At 54.6% G+C, this 18,682-nt stretch overlaps 1 protein-coding gene across 2 annotated transcripts in view; it reads left to right on the top strand.

Moving 5' to 3' along the window:
* ZC3H7B (zinc finger CCCH-type containing 7B) overlaps positions 1–18,682 on the top strand; it is a 55,804-nt gene that overhangs the window by 23,832 nt on the left and 13,290 nt on the right. For both annotated transcript variants that reach the window (XM_053582453.1, XM_053582452.1), the window contains exons 2-13: positions 2,036–2,094; positions 4,879–4,912; positions 5,016–5,213; positions 7,047–7,205; positions 9,825–9,905; positions 10,640–10,696; positions 12,770–12,812; positions 13,448–13,641; positions 13,951–14,272; positions 15,785–15,843; positions 16,618–16,717; positions 17,184–17,345. In XM_053582453.1, the coding sequence (XP_053438428.1) occupies positions 2,042–2,094; positions 4,879–4,912; positions 5,016–5,213; positions 7,047–7,205; positions 9,825–9,905; positions 10,640–10,696; positions 12,770–12,812; positions 13,448–13,641; positions 13,951–14,272; positions 15,785–15,843; positions 16,618–16,717; positions 17,184–17,345 (1,462 nt within the window). In that variant the 5' untranslated portion in view covers positions 2,036–2,041. The remainder of the gene's footprint in view (positions 1–2,035; positions 2,095–4,878; positions 4,913–5,015; positions 5,214–7,046; positions 7,206–9,824; positions 9,906–10,639; positions 10,697–12,769; positions 12,813–13,447; positions 13,642–13,950; positions 14,273–15,784; positions 15,844–16,617; positions 16,718–17,183; positions 17,346–18,682) is intronic.

Here is an 18,682-nt window from a genome sequence, read left to right as displayed (position 1 = left end):
GCGGGTTTGAACCTGACCCAGGCCGGCTAAACAACAATGACAACTGCCACCAAAAAAATAGCCTGGCGTTGTGGCGGGCGCCTATAGTCCCAGCTACTTGGGTGGCTGAGGCAAGAGAATTGCTTAAGCCCAAGAGTTTGAGGTTGCTGTGAGCTGTGACACCACGGCACTCTACCGAGGGTGACATAGTGAGATTCTGTCTCAAAAAAAAAAAAAAAAGAAAAGAAAAGAAAGAAAGAAAAAAGAAGAAAGAAACATGTCTCTCTGACCACAGAGATTTTCTGATAGAACCACAGAGCCAAGCAGGGCATGAGAGGGTAATAGTACTGGTTTAGGTGTGGGGGAACCTTTGATCAGCCAAAGGTAAGGAGTCATCAGAGGCTTTACACAGCAGAGGTTCCACACTGAACTTGAGGAGGTTGGAGGATGGTGAGGAGGCTGGTCATCTGGGGCGGGACAGAGGCTAGGTGGTGACCCAGGTCAAAATGGCAGGGCTTGGTGCCCTGTTCTGTGGCTATGCCCGGTGGGGCTGGTGCTCAGGCTGTGGGTGCCTTCTCCCCTCCTGCAGCGTCCCCGTCAGTGCTGGGGTGTGCCCTCACCTCACCTGCTAGATTGACCCTGTCCTCGGGCTGCTGGTGAAGCCTGGATGAAGGAGTGGATGATGGGTTCAGTTGACGGGGTAAAGAGAGACCAGGTAGAGGGGTCGGGCCACCACGCTGAGGGACAGAGAGGGGCCGGCTGCATGGGTGGAAGGAACAGCAAGAGCAAAGGCCAGGAGGGCACCAGTGACCATTGGGCTGGGGGCCTACAGTGTGACATGAGGATGATGAAGGGCTTGTTTCATAGACAGGTGAGCTGAGAGCAGAGAGACCAACTGGGAGGCCTGCTCGGCAAGGGGCAGCAGCCCAGGGCCATCACTAAGGGCTCATGGTGCCATATCTGTCCCCAGGAACACTGCCAGAGCTTTCTGGAGAGAGAGGCACTGTTGATCTGGGCCAGGGCTCTGCACAGGCATCTCCTGAACCTCAGGACAGCCAATTTGGCAGGAGCTGCCCTTAGCCCCACTTTCCCTCTCAGGAGACGGAGGCCCCAAGTCATATAGTAAGTGTGGGTGCCGAGCTCAGAACCCTGACCCAGGGCCCCAGAAAGGCAGGCTGACGAGTGGAGGTGTGTGTTGGGCTTCCCAAATGCAAGGGCTGGTCTGTCTACTGCACACAAAGCTCCTGAGGGTAGCGGCTGTGTCAGGATCACCTGTGACATCCCCAACCCTGCCCAGTGTGGCATCCTATGGATGGAATGGCAAGGACAGGCCAGGCAGCAGGTGGGAGGGAAGAGGCTGAGATGGCCCTGAGGTCCAGAGGCCTTCCCTGGGCCAGCCTTCACATTCTGGCTTGTGCACACTGTGGCCATCTGCTTCTCTTGGCTCTCCCCCTCAGGCAGCCATCGCAGGGGTCATCAGCATGCGCGGAGGGACTGCTGGTGGGCATGAAAGGAGACACATCTTGGGGATTGGATCCTGGCTTGTGCTGGGGGTGCCCCGAGGTGCCTCAGTGTCCTTCTTGGTAAAATGGAGTTGAAATGATACCTGTCTCATGGCACTGTTGGAAAAGTCAGCAAGACCCTTACACAAAGTGTGTGGCTGGGGGCCTGGCACTTCCCTGTCGTGTATAATCATTGTCCCTCATTCCATGTGTTCTGTGTCTCTTTTCCCTGGCAGCAGCACACACTACTGAATTTGGTGATAAAAACAAGATTTTCGCCTTGAACTTGAGGGCACCCCATGCAGTGTCTGGCCAAGCTGTGTGTGGGAAAGGGCAGGTGGCCTCTGTGCAGCTTGTGGGTTGAAGAGTCCAGGGGCTCATGACTATGGAGGACAGTGCCTTGACACAGACAGCATCCTCAGGGGCCTCCCTTCCCCTGGGAAATGGGAAGAGAGTGGGAGTGAGCGCTCCCATCTGTGGGCCCCCATAGTGGGTGGGGGCGGCCAGCAACCTGTTCCCTGCTGACTGACCAGTGGCCTGTGCTCTCTCCCCAGAGACTAATGGAGAGGCAGAAACGGAAGGCGGACATTGAGAAGGGGCTACAATTCATCCAGTAAGCATGGGGTGGGTGGGCAGGGCTGAGACCCCCTGTTCAGGCTCCAAAGTGTGCTGTGGGGAGCTGGGATGAGCCAGGGAGGGGCTCGTGTGGCTGGGCTGTAAACACCACAGGCATGGGTCATCCATTGCTCTCCCACCACATGTGCACACACAATCCCTGTCAGTTCTCTCTCTGCCTGCCCGAATCTTCCAATACATCAATAGTCTGCCTTGCTGAACACTTACTATCTCAGGCTCACGCTGGACCCTTCACATTCATTGTCTTTTTAATCTTCACAACAGCCCAGTAAAGTAGATGGCCTCATTTCCATTTTGTAGATGGAACAGCTGAGGCTCAGAGAAGTTAAGCAACATGTTTAAGGTCACACAGCATTGAAGGACAGCATCCTTACTCAGTGCTGGCTGACTCCAAACCCTCCACTCTTTCTATTATGTATCCCCCAGCACCCATATGCCCTGTTTTGTTTTTCTTTTCTTTATCATACAAAATAATCTTTATTAACATTTTTCTTTTATTTCTCTTAAGTGGATCCTTAGAAGCATATTCACTGTGACTCTATGAAATGTAGGTTTTATGGCCAATACTTACATGGGCCTCTTTCCTCGCCGTGGAAGGCAGGCAGCATAGTAATACTATGTTCATAATTTTGTGTACTTTTTCTTAAATATGCTCCCCTTAAAACTGGAATTTGCCTCTGCACGCCCTCATGTACTCCCCAATTTTGTTCTCTCACCCAGGCCTACAAAACCTTTCCTGCCTTTTTTCACCCACAGTTGCCACAGACCAGGTCCATTTTCACACACACCATCCACATTGCTGTCACCCAGTGAGTTTATATATCACAACACAGTCAATTCCCCAACTACTTCCTAAAGGTGTCCAAATCTGGGATAATTTGATTGGGGATATTTGGGGGGACCTAGAATGTGGCCCCAGGGCTTACAGGACCCCAGACCTGGGCTGTTCACTAACCCCCTCTGCCCTGGTGCCAGCGGGGGGTCCTCCTCAGACCCGGTCACCAGAGCAGGCCCTGCTTAGCACTCTTCATGGGCAGGGGGAAACTGGGGCTTCTCCCACTTTGGGGAGCAGGGGTTTGATTTTTTTGCTCAGATTTCTCAGAGGCCAGTCTGGCCAACAAGAGGAACCTTGAGACTCCTGATTTTCCTAAGAGGAGTTCTGTGTCTTCAACCTCCATCACTGTCTCTGTGGATCCCCATTCCCGTTCTCCCACTTCCTGGGTGGCTTCCTTCCCGGTGAGAGGGATATAATGCCACTTCCCTCACAGGGTCATTGTGAATGTTATGGGGGACTGTGGTGCTGGGGGAAAATGTTTATTCTGGAAGGTTCAGCCACAGGGCAGCCTCCTGGAGCCCGGCTGTCAGCCTCCTTGGGCTTTGTAGGAGACTCAGTAGGACTTGCTGCTTTTAGCATCAATCTCACTATTTTTGCCCCACTGCTCCTACCCTGCATCCGCACATGCTTCACGGGCTGTTAGGACCGCTGGGCACAGACCATGTGGGAGCCAGTGAGTCTGGCAGGTGGGTTGGCGCTGGGTTGCAGAGGGCCTTCAACACCAGGCTGAGATGTCCTAGCACAGGAGTGTGACCTGCTGAAGGGGAAGCTGATGCTGGAAGAGCAGAGGCTGGAGCAAAGAGGGTGGTGATGGGGCCTGGAGCTGGGACAGCACAGGGAACAGCCACCTGCAATGGCATGGGGAAGGGCGGCCAGGCCTGGCTGTGATGGTGGGACGGCAAGGCCAGTGTCACACCTGGGCCCACCTCACACACACACATGCAACCTCCAGCATCTTCCCCACTCGTCACTCACAGGCGTAGGCTCCTCCTTCTTGCCCAGGTGATGGTAATGTTTCCAGCAATGGAAAGAGCCCAGCCCTGCACTCTGGCCCTGCTTCTGCTGCTGACCTTGGGCAAGTCACTGCCCAACTCTGAGTGTCTGCATTCTCCTCTGTGAAGTGCGGGACCAGGAGATCAACCTTACTTGCCCTTCCTGCTTGGCCATTTAGCCCAACAGATGTGCTTTAGTCCTCCCCGGGATGACACTGTCTTTCACACTAAGCTGGTGTTATTTTGCCATGGGCGAGGGTGCCACGGACACCACTTAATTTTCTGAGTCTGGCATGCGGGTTTAACAGGTTTGAGGCATAGCTGGTGTTGGCTGGGGCATGTGAGAGTGGACAAGAGAAGGGCAGAGACTCCCAAGCTTAGGGGGCCTGAAGTGAACCCCAGGTGCCTCACCGCCACCGGCTGCAGGTGCAGGTCTGATTTGGAGAAGGCGTGGCCATTCCCAAGGCCCAGCCTACATGGGAAGTGTTCCTTGACGCTTGTGCTCCCTGCCTTTCCCTGCTGCCCCATTCCCAGAGTTACTGCTACCAGAGCCCCTGTGCCTGGCGTTAAGCTTCCTCCTAGGCCCAACCAGGGCTCCTCCCCTTTCTCCCTCACGGACTGAGAAGGGACTTGGGATGTCCTTGGGGGAGAGTGCTGGGTCTGGGGCTGGTCTGCTCTTCCTCAGCATCTGTGCCCTGCAAGAGCCTGGCTGTCAGTCCTTTGAGAAAATGCAGATTCTTCTATCAGAAACAGAAGGCCTGCGTGGTGATAATGTAGGGGGAAACCTCTGTCCTCTCACCCAACCTATGAGGTGAGGTCTGACTGGAGGAGCCCACTCCTTGAATGACCTCTGGCCTGCAACTCTGCCTCCTGGGGCCTCTGTGAAGCTGGGACCCTTGGGCTTACCTAGACTTTGTGTCCTTTTTCCTTCTAGGTCAACACTTCCCCTAAAGCAAGAAGAATATGAGGTGAGTGTCAGCTGCCAGGCTGGGCGAAGGTCAAGGACAGAGCGGCCAGCTCTGGGGCTGGGTAGGGAGGAAGCTCTGAGTCCCCCTCACCTGCCCCCGACAGGCCTTTCTGCTCAAGCTGGTGCAGAATCTACTTGCTGAGGGCAATGATCTGTTCCGGGAGAAGGACTACAAGCAGGCCCTGGTGCAGTATGTGGAGGGGCTGAACGTGGCTGACTATGCTGCCTCTGACCAGGTGGCCCTGCCCCGGGAGCTGCTGTGCAAGCTTCACGTCAACAGGGCTGCCTGCTACTTCACCATGGTGAGCCTGGCCTCTCCTCTTCTCCACCCCTCCCCCAGTCCCCACGGCCCCCTGGCTGTCCGGCCAGGCCAGGCCCGTGCCCTGGTGAATCTGCAGGCCCAGGCCTAGCCGCCTTCTCCTCTTGTCTGTAACTGTCTGTCCCGGCTGCACAGCAGACTCACCTGGAAAGCTTTTATATTGATTGATTGATACATAGTCTCACTCTGTTGTCCTGGGTAAAGTGCCATGGTGTCATAGCTCATAGCAACCTCAGACTCCTGGGTTTGAGCGATTCTCTTGTCTTAGCCTCCCAAGTAGCTGGGACTACAGGTGCTCACCACAATGCCCGGCTAGTTTTTCTATTTTTAGAGACGGGGTCTTGCTCTTGCTCAGACTGGTCTTGAACTATTGAGCTAAAGCAATCCACCCTCCTTGGTCTCCCAGAGTGCAAGGATTACAGGCATGAACTACCATACCTGGCCTTATTTATTTTAGTTTATTTTGAGACAGAGTCTCACTCAGGTGCCCTGGGTAGCGTGCCATGGCATCATAGCTTACGGCAGCCTCAAACTCCTGAGTTTGAGGGATCCTCAGCCTCCTGAGAAGCTGGGACTACAGACACTCACCACAGCACCTGGCTACTTTTTGTATTTTTAGTAGAGATGAGGTCTTGCTTTACTCAGGCTGGTCTGGAACTCCTGAGCTCAGGAGATCCACCCACCTCAGCCTCCCAGAGTGCTAGGATTATAGGCATGAGCTACCTCACCCAGCTACCTGAAGAGCTATTTTTTTTTTTTTGTAGAGACAGAGTCTCACTTTATGGCCCTCGGTAGAGTGCCATGGCATCACACAGCTCACAGCAACCGCCAACTCCTGGGCTTAAGTGATTCTTGCCTCAGCCTCCCGAGTAGCTGGCACTACAGGCACCTGCCACAATGCCCAGCTATTTTTTGGTTTGCAGTTCAGCCGGGGCCGGGTTTGAACCCGCTGCCCTTGGTATATGGGGCCGGCGCCTTACCGACTGAGCCACAGGCGCCGCCCACCTGGGGAGCTTTTAAAAGTACTGGTGTCCTGGCCCTACTGCAGATGAATCAAGTTAGCATCTTGGGAGACCCTGGGCACTGGTGGGAGTCCAGCTGCTGCTTCTCCCTCCTGGCCTCCTGATCCATACCACACCCTCAGCTTCCTCATTCTCTCTGATTTCCATTCCCTCCCTCCCCCCTCCTCACCTCCTTAGAGCTCCAGCCTCCTTCTCTTCCTGGGGTCCTGCTCCCTGAAGACTCGGGTACATACTGAGGGCCCCATAATACCTCTGCAGTCCGGTGTGCCTGAGGGTTTAGTCCTTCACATTTCGTTGTATGCATAGAGCTGCCATCATGGTTTCATTTCTCAGAGGTGACATTGTTACTCTCAGTCCTTAATGTTCTGGAAACAGATGTTTTTTTTGTGTTTTTTTTTTTAATTAAATCATAGCTGTGCACATTAATATGATCATGGGGCACCATACACTGGTTTATAGACTGTTTGACACATTTTCATCCCACTGGTTAACATAGCCTTCCTGGCATTGGAAACATATTTTTGAGTGACCAGGCTCATTGTGGTAGACCCTGCAGGTCTCTCCCCCTGGTGTCCTGCCAGTGCCCACTGCAGCCCTGCCCGCTGGACACACAGATGCCCTTGATCAGGGTCAGAAGGCCAAAGTGCTTCCCCCTTCTCTCCTGGAGCACTTGGGCCCCCTCTTAGGCCTCAGGTGGCAGTCCGAAAGGGAAGCTGATGTTCTGGCCTAGGAGGGAGCAGGAGGTCTGGAGGGTAACAGGTGCTGACCAATTGCTGCCTGGTCCTCTCCGGCAGGGCCTGTATGAGAAGGCGCTAGAGGACAGCGAGAAGGCACTGGGCCTGGACGGTGAGAGCATCCGAGCACTGTTCCGCAAGGCACGCGCCCTCAACGAGCTGGGGCGTCACAAGGAGGCCTACGAGTGCAGCAGCCGCTGCTCCCTCGCTCTGCCCCATGTGAGTGCGGTTCCCCGCCATGCCAGGGCTGGGCTCAGCATGCCCCAAACCCCCTGCTCTGGCCCTCACTGGGGCCGCACTGCCACATCTTTTTGAGCCCCAGTGTCATCCTCTGTGATGTGGAGTTGCAGATCTTGATGTTAACGCCTGCTGACATTCTCTGAGCTTGGATAGTATTCTGGGCACAGCTAAAACACAGTAACTCAGTCCTTTTACCAACCCTACGAGGTGGATACTGTTATTACTCCTGTTACAAGGATGAGGAGACAGAGGCGTGAAGAGAGGGGGACTTGCCCAAGATCACAATAGCCAGGAGATGGCAGAGCTAAGACGTGATCCCAGGCAGCATGATTCTAGAGTTGGTGTAAAATTAGCCTCCATGCACATTCTGAGAGCGTATGGTTGTCATGAGGATTAACAGGTGCCCTCTGTGCTGGGGTCCTGGTGTCGGGACTGTCACTGGGTAGGGAAGAGAGCCTGTGAGGTGGGCTGGCCTGCTAACAGCTGGACACATCCCCCCATTTACTTTCCACGTAGCAGGTATTTACTGCATGCCCACATGGTGCCCAGATCTGGGCCTTCAGGGTCCCACAGCCCACTGGAGATGAGTTAAAACAGCTCTGGGGACTAGGCCTGGCTCCACTCTGACCCCCAGCATGACTTTGGACAAAGTACTTTCCATCTCTGCACATCAGCTCTGCATCTATAAAACACCCTTCCTGCGTTATCCCGGAGATAAAGGTGTGAAAGGCTTGGAGGGGCCTACATGCTGCCCAGGAAGGGCCGAGAAGACAGGAGTTGTCGATGCTTGAAAGCTCCCTGGCAGAGGTGGGGCTTGAGTAGGGCAGGACAAGGCAAGAAGGATTTGGGGGGGGCAGAGTAGAGTTGAGTTCACGATTAAGAACCTTTCTTCTTGGGCGGCGCCTGTGCCTCATTGAGTAGGGCGCCGGCCCCATATGCCGAGGGTGGCAGGTTCAAACCCAGTCCCAGCCAAACTGCAACAACAACAAAAAAATAGCCGGGTGTGGTGGCGGGCGCCTGTAGTCCCAGCTGCTTGGGAGGCTAAGGCAAGAGAATCGCGTAAGCCGAAGAGTTAGAGGTTGCTGTGAGCCGTGTGACCTCATGGCACTCTACCCGAGGGAGGTACAGTGAGACTCTGTCTCTACAAAAAAAAAAAAAAAAAAATCACCTTTCTTCTTGGGCAGTGCCTGTGGCTCAGTGAGTAGGGCGCCAGCCCCATATACCGAGAGTGGCGGATTCAAACCCGGCCCCGGCCAAACTGCAACAACAACAACAAAAAAGAACCTTTCTTCATGACAATAGTCCTGACCCATAGTGCACTTTACAGTGTCCATAGCATCCTACACCCAGGTCTCACTGGGGTGCTCATTCATAAGGAGACAGAGGAGCTTTTGTCTCCACCACAGGAAAGGAAGCTGGGACCCACTGGGGGCTAGTAAACAGCATGGAGACAGTATCCAAACTGAGGAGTCCACATTAGGGAATCCCCACTTCTTCTGGTCTCTGTTGGGCAAATACTGACCAAGCCCACGCTCCATGCTGGATCCTGGGGAACAAAGATGATGAGACCCAGCCAGGCCTGCTCTTCAGGGATTGGCAGTGAAGTAGGGAGATACACAGGATGTCACAGTCTCCTCTTACCCTCTGCGCCTGGACTCATCCTCTGCAGTTTCCTATTTCTGGGTTTACTGATTGATCTCCAAGAGGCCTGGCCCTGTCTGCCCCAGCTCCTGCCTGGCATGCAGTGCACATTCGGTGATGCAGGTGCAGAGAGGGGAAGAAAGGACAGGGACTGTTCCGTGACCACTCACTGTGGTCAGACATGGTTCAAACTTTACACTCCCTTGCTCCTTTGGGTCTCAGAGTTCCAGGTGTGATCTTAGAGTTCCAGTGTTCCTCATTGGCCAAGAGTTCCAAGGCGTTGCTCAGTGATGGAACCAGGTTGTAGAAATATAGGTATAATATGATTCTCTATGTTAAAAAAAAAGAGGAGGGTGGAGGTGGGGTCTTGGTGTGTGTCATACCTTTGGGGGGCAAGACTGGATTATAAAAGGGACTTTACCTAACAAATGCAATCAATATAACCTAGTTTCTTGTACCCTCAATGAATCCCCAACAATATATAAAAAAGAAAAAAAGAGGATTCCTACAAAACCAAACAGCATTCTTTACAGGCCTGCCCACGTGTATTCCTAGAAAGATCTGCAAGCCCAACACAGCGCGATTCCCTCTGGGAAGGAGCCTGAGGGAGGGGAGGTGCAGGGAGCACTTGTCTCTCTGTAATACCTTTCCCTTCTACAGGGGCACTGTCACTTGCTGAAGTTTATAGGAAGACTAGATTAAACAGTCTATACGAATAAAACAAAATTTAAAAAAAGTCCTATTTATAGGAATAAAAACAAAATTATTCCTTTCTGTCCCCGAAATTAAAGGAAAAACAAAAGCATGAGGTCATGGTCCTAGTCACCCCGCTCACTAGCTGTGTGACTTGGGCAAGCCAGGGTCATCTCATCTGTTACGTGGGGTGACAGCGGAGCAGGAGCATAGCTTTGGGAGCCGGGGCAGACTGACCCATGCCCTCTGTCTTACCTTTTCCAGGATGAGAGTGTAACTCAGCTTGGTCAGGAGCTGGCCCAGAAGCTCGGGCTGCGAGTTCGCAAGGCATATAAGAGGCCCCAGGTAGGTGGGCTCCAGGCCCTGGGATGCATGGGGTGGGGATGGAGAAAACTGAAGGAAGGGATTCAGGAAGGTGGGTGAGGGTGGCCAGGGCCTGCTTCGGCCAGAGGGGTGAGCAGCAGGCGATCTTCCCTCTTTGTTGGCTGGAAGCCGTGGAATGACTACCAGACCTTTTGGGAAAGGAAAGAACAGCCAAGGCTTCTAGTTCTCCTTAGATACCAGCTGCTAAAAACTGCTCCCTCCCCTGCCCTGGCTGACTTTAATTACCTCAGAGGTGGCCTGAGTTGACACTGGCATCCTTCAGCCTTATCTTTTCAAATAACCCCCGTATGGTGCAAATTTGACTAGTTCAGATCCACATCTATTCATTTGCCACCCACCGTGTGCCAAGAAGCCGTGTGCCAGGGAAGCATCTGGCTCTAGAGTCTCCGCCATGTCCTTGAGCAAAGTAGTTCATCTCTGCACCTTGGTCTCCCCATCTGGATCGTGCCCACCTCAGAGGGCTCCTGGGAGCTGTGAAATGAGAGGTGGGCAGTGTGTCCCTGACAGGCAGGGGAGCATGTATGTGGAGACCCAACTAGCCTGGTCTAGTTGGAGAACACTGGAATCTGACCAGAGAGATAGCAAGGGAGTCCCTTGGAGGGTACCACAAATCCCAGCCACTCTCTGCTGCCCTGGCTGGTGGAACCCCAAGCATCTTTTCAGTATCTTTCTCTCTTCCTACCATTCTCTGACAGGAATTGGAAACATTTTCTCTGCTCAGTAATGGCACCGTGGCTGGCGTGACAGATCAGGTAGGTTGGGTGCTCTGGCCACAAGCTCCCTCCCCATCCTCCTGTACCAAACTGTCTTAGCTCATCCCACCATCCTGGGAGCTTGGGATTCACTCTCTGGGGTATAAATGACCTCAGGCAGCAAGTCTGGAGGCATTCGCCACTGTCAGGACTGGGCTATGTCATGCTGTCCTTGTCCCCATTGGTGTGAGCCAGGAGTGTACCCTGGAGGGACAGGGTGACTGGCAGCCTGGTCCAGGCTCATGAGAGCAGCACATGAAGAACCATGAGGGACACACAGTGCCCAGAGGTGCCTCCTGTGCCACGTGGCCAGTGTTGGCAGTCAGCCCCTCACCAGGACAATCCCTGGGGGCTCGGGTCCCCATCCTCCACCCACTTCCTGCTGTCATCCTTCTTTCTCACCAGCCTTTCTGCTGGTTCAGGCCTGGGCCTCAAGTGTCTTCCTTCTTCCCTACCCTGCCTTTTCTCTGTCTCTTCACTTTTCACTTTTTTCGACAGGGAAGAGCCTGCTGGACCCTGTGCTGGCTGTGGCCTCGGATGGGTTCCTCATCTCAAACCTCAGCTTCCAAATCCAGGAAACAGGGGTGGTCTATCCCTCAGCCAGGGCAAGGGAGGAAAGTACTTTATAACCTGAGAAGTGTGGACCCTGAGGGAGATGTAGTAGGCAATCCTGAGGGCTGCAGGGCTATCTTGAGGTTAAGGCTCTCCACCCCCAGGGCCAAGACCTTTGGGTAATCCAGGCAGGCCTGGCTCATCCTGGGGGGGGGTGGCAGGGCCTAGCGCCACCCTCCCACCACACAGGAACTGCTTGGCTGGACATTGAGGCTTTTCGGAAAGTGCAGGAAGGCTGTAAGATCACTGACAGAGCCTGATGTCTTGCCACATTGTTGTGTATAAGGGGAAACTGAGGCACAGAGTGGTGAAGAGACTGGGCCGATGCACGTGGTGAAGCAGCAGCAGGTTTCCCTTCCTCCAGAGCTTTATGGCATTTCCATTCAGTCACTCAACAAGGATCCTACAAAATACTTTCTGGGCCCTGGGCCTGAGACAGCTGCATCTTTACCCCCAGGGACTGCCCAGCCTGACGAGGATGGGGATCGATCCGCCTTTCTATCACTCGTGGCTTGTAACCAAAAATTATTAGGCCTGACACTCGGGGCTCACAAAAAAATATTAAGTGACTGAATTTCAATTACATAGCAGCCTTTTATGGGAGGTGCTATTTACAACCCCCTTCCCCCCCCCCATTGCAAAGGGAAAGCTGAGGAGTGGAGAAGTTAGGTGCCTTGTCTGAGTTTACCCAGTACATGCCAGCATGGAACGTGGGGTTGGGTATATGATGAACAAAGCAAGTCCTACGTTCAAAGAGCTCCCAGTTCAGGTTGGGTGGACATTAGTCTGGTGATTTCTGATTACAAACTATGAGAGCTATGAAGGCAGAGTGTTGGGAGCCGTGGGCTGCTGGAACTGGGAGGCCTGATTTAGACAAGGCACCAGTGACAGGTAAGCTGAGACTGTAAGGTTGAGGAGTTAGGCAGAGGCAGGTGTGCCCATGGAACAGAGGGAACAGACAGAGGGAAGTACGTGCAAAGGCCCTGAGGCTGGGAGGTCAGCGTGTGGGAGGAGCCAAGAGGAGGGCAGGCAGGAATAGTGCCTGGAAGCCAGACCGCTAGGTCCCTGGTGGGAAGCTCGGTCTTCATCATGAGAGGGGGGAGACATTGAAGGGGGCCAGCATTGATTCCATTCATTCAGAAGATATTTATGGAGTGCTTCCTTATGTCCATCATCAGGGTATTGGGAACACAGCAGTGTGCAAATGTTCACAGATATTCAAAAGATGTTTGTTGAGTGACTGAACAACTACAGCCAAAGGCTCACAGCAAATATGAGCAGAATGCCTTGCTCTGCCAGGGCCACACCTGTGATGCCCTGCTCAGTCTGCTGCCAGTGAACCACAGATGGTACCACATCTGGCCTTGAGGTCAGGGCTGGTCATGGAGGGCTGTGAGAAGCCCAAGCAGAGTGGACCCCACCTCAGTGCCCCGCCTGACCTGCGTGTTCTTCCCCACACAGGGAACTTCCAATGGATTGGGGTCCATAGATGACATCGAAACAGGTAATGCCCTTGATGTGAGGGGCCGGGGTTGGGGGACCCAGGGGAGGGCTCTGTCACTCATCTCCAAGGCAAGTCAAGCCGCTGCCCATCCTGACCCTGTAAGGCAGGGGCTCCTGAGGGTCCCCCTACCCTGGGGACTTCTGAGTGAGAGGAAGCAGGGGGATGAGGACCACAGACTCCTTCTCAGGGAAGGGAGAGCATCTCTAGCCTGGCCAGGATGGGTGTGCCCTACAGTGGGTGACCATGGTCCTGTGACCGTCACTCCAGGCCTGCCCTCCCCACCCCCAGGAATCCCCATCATCAAAGTCCCCCTTTTTCCTTTTCTTCCTCAGTGGCCTCTGGGAGGGGTTACATTCTAAGAGTATCCTTTGGAGAGGGTACTGCTTACCGCAGGGAGGGGAGGTAGTGAAGGCAGACACTCAGGTGCTGGGCCCAGGCCCCAGGCTGATGCCGTGGAACAGAAGGACTGTGTCCTGCTCAGGGCTGCTGCCTTCTCTGACAACTGCTGAGCCTCTGCCAGTGTGGGCAGGCTGATGGGGCAGGCAGGGCCCCTGGCAGGGGCTAGGGAAAGAAGGGAAGGTGTTGGGTCCATACCTCAGCCTGGACACCTCTTCCACTCCCATTCCCATCTACAGACTGCTACGTGGACCTGCGAGGCTCCCCAGCCCTCCTCCCCTCCACCCCCATGATGCCCCTGTTCCCTCACGTTCTGGACCTGCTGGCCCCCCTGGACAGCAGCTGCAGGGCCCCCCCTAGCACCGAGAACCTGGATGACTTCTCAGATGGGGATGTCTTTGGTCCTGAGCTGGACAGCCTCCTGGACTCTCTGGTGAGACATGCTGCCCTCCTGCTCCTCCCCTGAGCCCCTCTCTCATCTGGCCCCCAGTGTTCCACAAGGGGTAAAGAGAAGATCCCTGTCCATGTGTTACATCCAGGGAAACTGAGACCTCAGGAGGGACTTGCTTGGGATAGAAGTATAGCCACAGAATGTATACCCAGAAGGGGACTGTGATGAGCCCTGGCTACCCGCAGGTGGCAGGTTGAGGCTGTGTGCAGAGTGGGGCAGGTTGGCTAGCTTCCTTGAATGCCTGGGTGGTTGTGCTCTCTGCTGACCCCTACCTCTACCCCTCCCCCACAGTCTCTGGTCCAGGGTGGCCTGCCTGGCAGTGGCATGCCTAGTGAGCTCCCCCAGCTGATACCTGTGTTTCCCGGCGGGACCCCGCTGCTGCCACCGGTGGTGGGTGGCTCCATCCCTGTCTCCAGCCCACTGCCCCCAGCCTCCTTTGGCCTTGTCATGGACCCCTCCAAGAAGCTGGCTGCCTCGGTGCTGGATGCCCTCGATCCCCCAGGCCCCACGCTGGACCCCCTGGACCTGCTGCCATACTCAGAGACCCGGCTCGATGCCCTTGACAGCTTCGGGTCAGCCCGAGGCTCCCTGGACAAGTCCGACTCCTTTATAGGTGAGGCCTGGGAGACATATTCACCCCGGACCCCCATGTCAGTTTATAAAGTGCTGGTACATCGCTGGTCTCTGAAGAGTGGAGTTGGCACTACAGCTCCACATTTTGAAAGCCCAGGTCCTATCACACCTTAGTGATCCAGGGCCATATCTATGGGTTGCTGAGTCTCTGTGGCACGGTACAGAGCTGAGGCCTGGGCTGGGGGTCTTGTTCAGGGTCACACAGAACAGAGCAGACAGTTCTGCTCTCCAGACTCCCAGTCTGGTGCTGTCTACCCAGCCTTCCAGCACCCTGGCCCACTGGGCTGGTGGGATCCCAGGGAGCTGTGATGCAAGGCCATGGGCTCCTTGAGAACCACTCTGGGCTGGGTGCCAGGGACCCAAAGAGGAAACATATTCTTCTGAACCTGGTGTGACTGGTCTTCCATGGTCAGACATAGTCCAGGGCAGTAACCATGGAAAAGATCGAGAGGGATTCTCAGGGTGGTAACGACACGAGGGTGGGGAATCACTCAGCTTCAGGACCGGGGGAGACCTCCTAGAGGAGGTAATGGCTACACAAGGTCTTGAAGAAGTTCATCTGCCAGGGAGCAGGAGCAGCAGCACAAGACTGGCGTGTGTAGGGGCCAGTGGTGACCAGAGCAACTGGCCAGGTCACCTTGGTCTCAGAGGACCTATGAGCCAAGCTAAGGAAACTTGCCTAGGGCCAGTGGGCAGCTTTAAAAGGTGTAAGCAAGGGGTGGACATGTTCAGGCTGGGAGGCCTCTCTGCTCCAGGGCAATAGCTGTGGGGGTGAAGAAAAGGAGACAGAGTGGCTCACACATGTAATCTCAGCATTCTGCGAGGCCAAGGCATGTGGACTGCCTGAGCTCACAGGTTCAAGACCAGCCTGAGTAAGTGCAAGATGCAAGACCCCATCTCTAAAAATTAGCTGGGTGTTGTGGCAGGCGCCTGTAGTCCCAGCTACTTGGGAGGCTGAGACAAAAGAATCACTTGAGCCCAAGAGTTTGAGGTTGCTGTGAGCTGTGATGCCATGACACTCTACCAAGGGCAACAAAGTGAAACTCTGTCTCAAAACAAAACAAAAAAGGGGGTGGGGGTTCGGCACCTGTAGCTCAGTGGTTAGGGCGCCAGATACATGCACCGGGGCTGATGGGTTTGAACCCAGCCCGAGCCTGCTAAACAAATAAACAACAACAACAACAAAGTAGCTGGGCATTGTGGTGGGCACCTATAGTCCCAGCTACAAGGGAGACTGAGGCAAGAGAATCACTTAAGCCCAAGAGTTTGAGGTTGCTGTGAGCTGTGATGTCACAGCACTCTACTGAGGGAGACATAGTGAGACTCTGTCTCAAAAAAAAAAAGAAAGGGACAGAGTCAGGGGATCAGCCTAGGTAGGAGAGGATGCAACCTGGGGGCTTCTCTGATTTAGAATCATATCCAGGGAAGTCCTAGGCCCCCTTCTGGCCTTAGAGCCCGGGCAGCTGACCCTCTGTGTCTTCTCCCTGCTCAGAGGAGAACAACTCACAGGACCACCGTCCCTCAAGTGGTACTCAGAAACCAGCCCCCTCGGTGAGTAACATAGGTGGGGCTCCATGGCCAGGGCCCTCATTCCCTCCTGCTGGTGGAAGGAAGGTGGTTTGGACCCCGGAGTTGGGACATGAGCCTGTTGCATGAAGTGAGGCTCTGTATCCTCCCTCCACCCCCCAAGCAGGGCACCTTCAGTGGACAGGCCAGAGATGGTTTCTTTTTTGCCCTTCCTCACCAAGCTGTGTGCTGGGCCAGCACCCTGCCCCTTTCTGGCGGGAGAGTGCATCAGGGCTCAAAGAGTTAAGGGACTTTCCAGGGTTAGTAACATCCTTGATTTTCAAACTCAGATTCTGAGTTTAAGTGAGCTTATGATGAGGAATTAGGCGCCCTACACGCTGACCTTGGCCTAGACACCAGCTGCATGGCCCTGGGGAAGTCACCTAATGTGTCTGCTGTCACCTAGGTCTGCTGATGTCTTAGGGGTTTGAAGGAGGGTACATATCTAGGCTCCTCTCAGGGCCATTCCCATTTCTCTGCTTTCACATTGAACTTGTGTTTAAGAAAAGGTTCTGGACCAGGATCACAGTGACCTATGTGCCCCTACTAGTCTAGGGACTTCCCAAGGCTGGTCTGGTTCCGATATTCTAGGCTCTTGGACCACATTATAAGACGCTCCCTAGCTGGGAAGGTGGGGAGTGGGAGGGACCTTGGCTACGGCTCTGCTCTTGGGTAGGATGGGGTGTTCACAGAGCAAGCACCCCCAGTGGTCCCAGCTGCCATCCAGTGCCCATAATGGCGAACCTTCTCCTGTCACAGCCAGAGCCCTCTATGCCCAACACCGCCTTGCTCATCAAGAACCCCTTGGCTGCCACCCACGAGTTCAAGCAGGCCTGCCAGCTCTGCTACCCCAAGACAGGTAATGTTACACCTGTCGGCTCTACCCCAGGGAGTTGGCAGTCTCAGGAGCATGGGGTCCCAGAATAAAAGAATCCTAACATAGCAGTTGATGGTAAGCGTAGGAGAACAGAACGCCCTCCAGGACTGGAAGGAAAAGGGACAAACACTTGTCGGGCCTGCTCCCTGCTGGCATTGTCTTCACATTCTCTCCAAAGACACTGAATGGTCAGCCTTGGCTAGAGTCAGGGTGGTGGCAGAATGCGGCAGGTGATGCTGAGGAAGGGGTCTTTGGAGAGATGCCCCTGGCTGGCTCAGGCCTACTGTCTCCAGGGAGCGCTTAGCAGGGAAGGGAGCTGCCAGGAGGCCTCGGCAGGGGGAGGTAGGTTTTCAGACGGGGGCCGATTCCTACCCACTGCTTGGGGCTGCTAGCCGTCACCCATCAGTTCTGCTTCCAGAATCAATGCCCCTGTCCACCTTACCCATAGGGCCCAGGGCTGGCGACTACACCTACCGTGAGGGTCTTGAGCACAAGTGCAAGCGGGACGTCCTACTTGGCCGGCTCCGGAGCTCCGAGGACCAGACCTGGAAGCGGATCCGGCCCCGGCCCACCAAGACCAGCTTTGTGGGCTCCTACTATTTGTGCAAAGGTGGGTGGGTTGGCTGCAGCAGGGTTAGACAGTACAGCCAGGGTCTGGCCCCTCTAACCCAGCCCCGCTCCATTCCATGTCACGGGAGGACAGAGCAGGTGTGTGGTCCTTATGGCCACGGGTGGGTGAGGAAGCTGGGGCCCAAGGCCGCTGGGGCCCATGTGGGATGAGCTTGGCAATAGGACGAGCATCCCCTGCCCTGACCAGTCCCATAGACAGGCGGGGAACATGTGGGATGCTCCTCTGGAGCTGACAGTGTGAGGGTCAGACTGTGCATGGAGGGTGGGTTCTTGGTACCGTGGTCCTGGTATCACAGTAGGGCTGCAGGGCTGCAGGGCTGTCGGGACCTGTGCAGAGAATCGTTGTGGAGCATTTAGGACTGGCACACAGAAAGGGCTCTGTGCACATCAGCTCTTTTAAATGACCCTGTGGTTGTCCTTGTCCTCACTTCTGGCTCATGACAGTTGGGTCAGTATTTAATGGATGTTTGTCATGTACCTTATGCAGTTTCTTCTCTTCCCCAACCAAGTGTCTTGGTGGAGACGATGAGGCAGGACATGAGCAGTCATGAGATTGTTGAGCCCTTTCATACTCACCATCACTCACCCTCTCAACAACCCCAAATGGGGAAACTGAGGCTTTGAGAATCCTCCCCAGGCCCTGTCTTTGTCCCCCTACACAGCCCATGGCAACAGCCCACCCAGGCCTTCTGGACCCACTCATTATTCTCCCAGCCGCTGGGCTGGTCTAAGGACATGTCACTCCTGGGCTTGAAGGCCACTGCCTGTGGCCAGTGAAATGAAGTCCAGACTGTGCAATGAGGCTTACATGTGCTCTGCACCCCTCTGCACTAAGCACTCCCCAAATGCACCGCCGCATACGCTGTGTCCTTTGAGCCTGGGCGTCCTCTGCTCTACAACCAGCATCATCTCAATCTCGGGAAGCCCTTCTCTGTGTTTCCCCTGCAGGTCTGTGGCCTGTTCCACCTCGTGTGCCTAGAGCCTGGCACAGGCATGGGACAGGGCAAATGAGAAAGAGCACAAAGAGGAGAAAGAAAAACAGGCCCCACCCCCAGGAAGGGGCCAGTCTCCAGGTTCTGAGCCTACTTCCCTCCTTCCATACTTCCTGGTCCAGGAGTTTTATTTACTGCCTCACTAGAACCCCACGATAATAAAGTGTCCTCCATATCTGGACAAGGCAGCTGAACCCAGGCCATGACCGGCTGTCTGACACCAAATGCATGCTCTCAACCATGCAGTATTATTTTCTTGGTGAATAATCATTTTATAATCTCTCATTTATTTAGATGCTTATACACTTCCACAAATCCTTTTTCA

The sequence above is a fragment of the Nycticebus coucang genome, chromosome 3 (assembly GCF_027406575.1).
Source record: "Nycticebus coucang isolate mNycCou1 chromosome 3, mNycCou1.pri, whole genome shotgun sequence".
Classification (NCBI taxonomy): domain Eukaryota; kingdom Metazoa; phylum Chordata; class Mammalia; order Primates; family Lorisidae; genus Nycticebus; species Nycticebus coucang.
The sequence above is the reverse complement of the archived record's forward strand: the minus strand, read 5'-3'. Positions and strand labels throughout refer to the sequence as shown.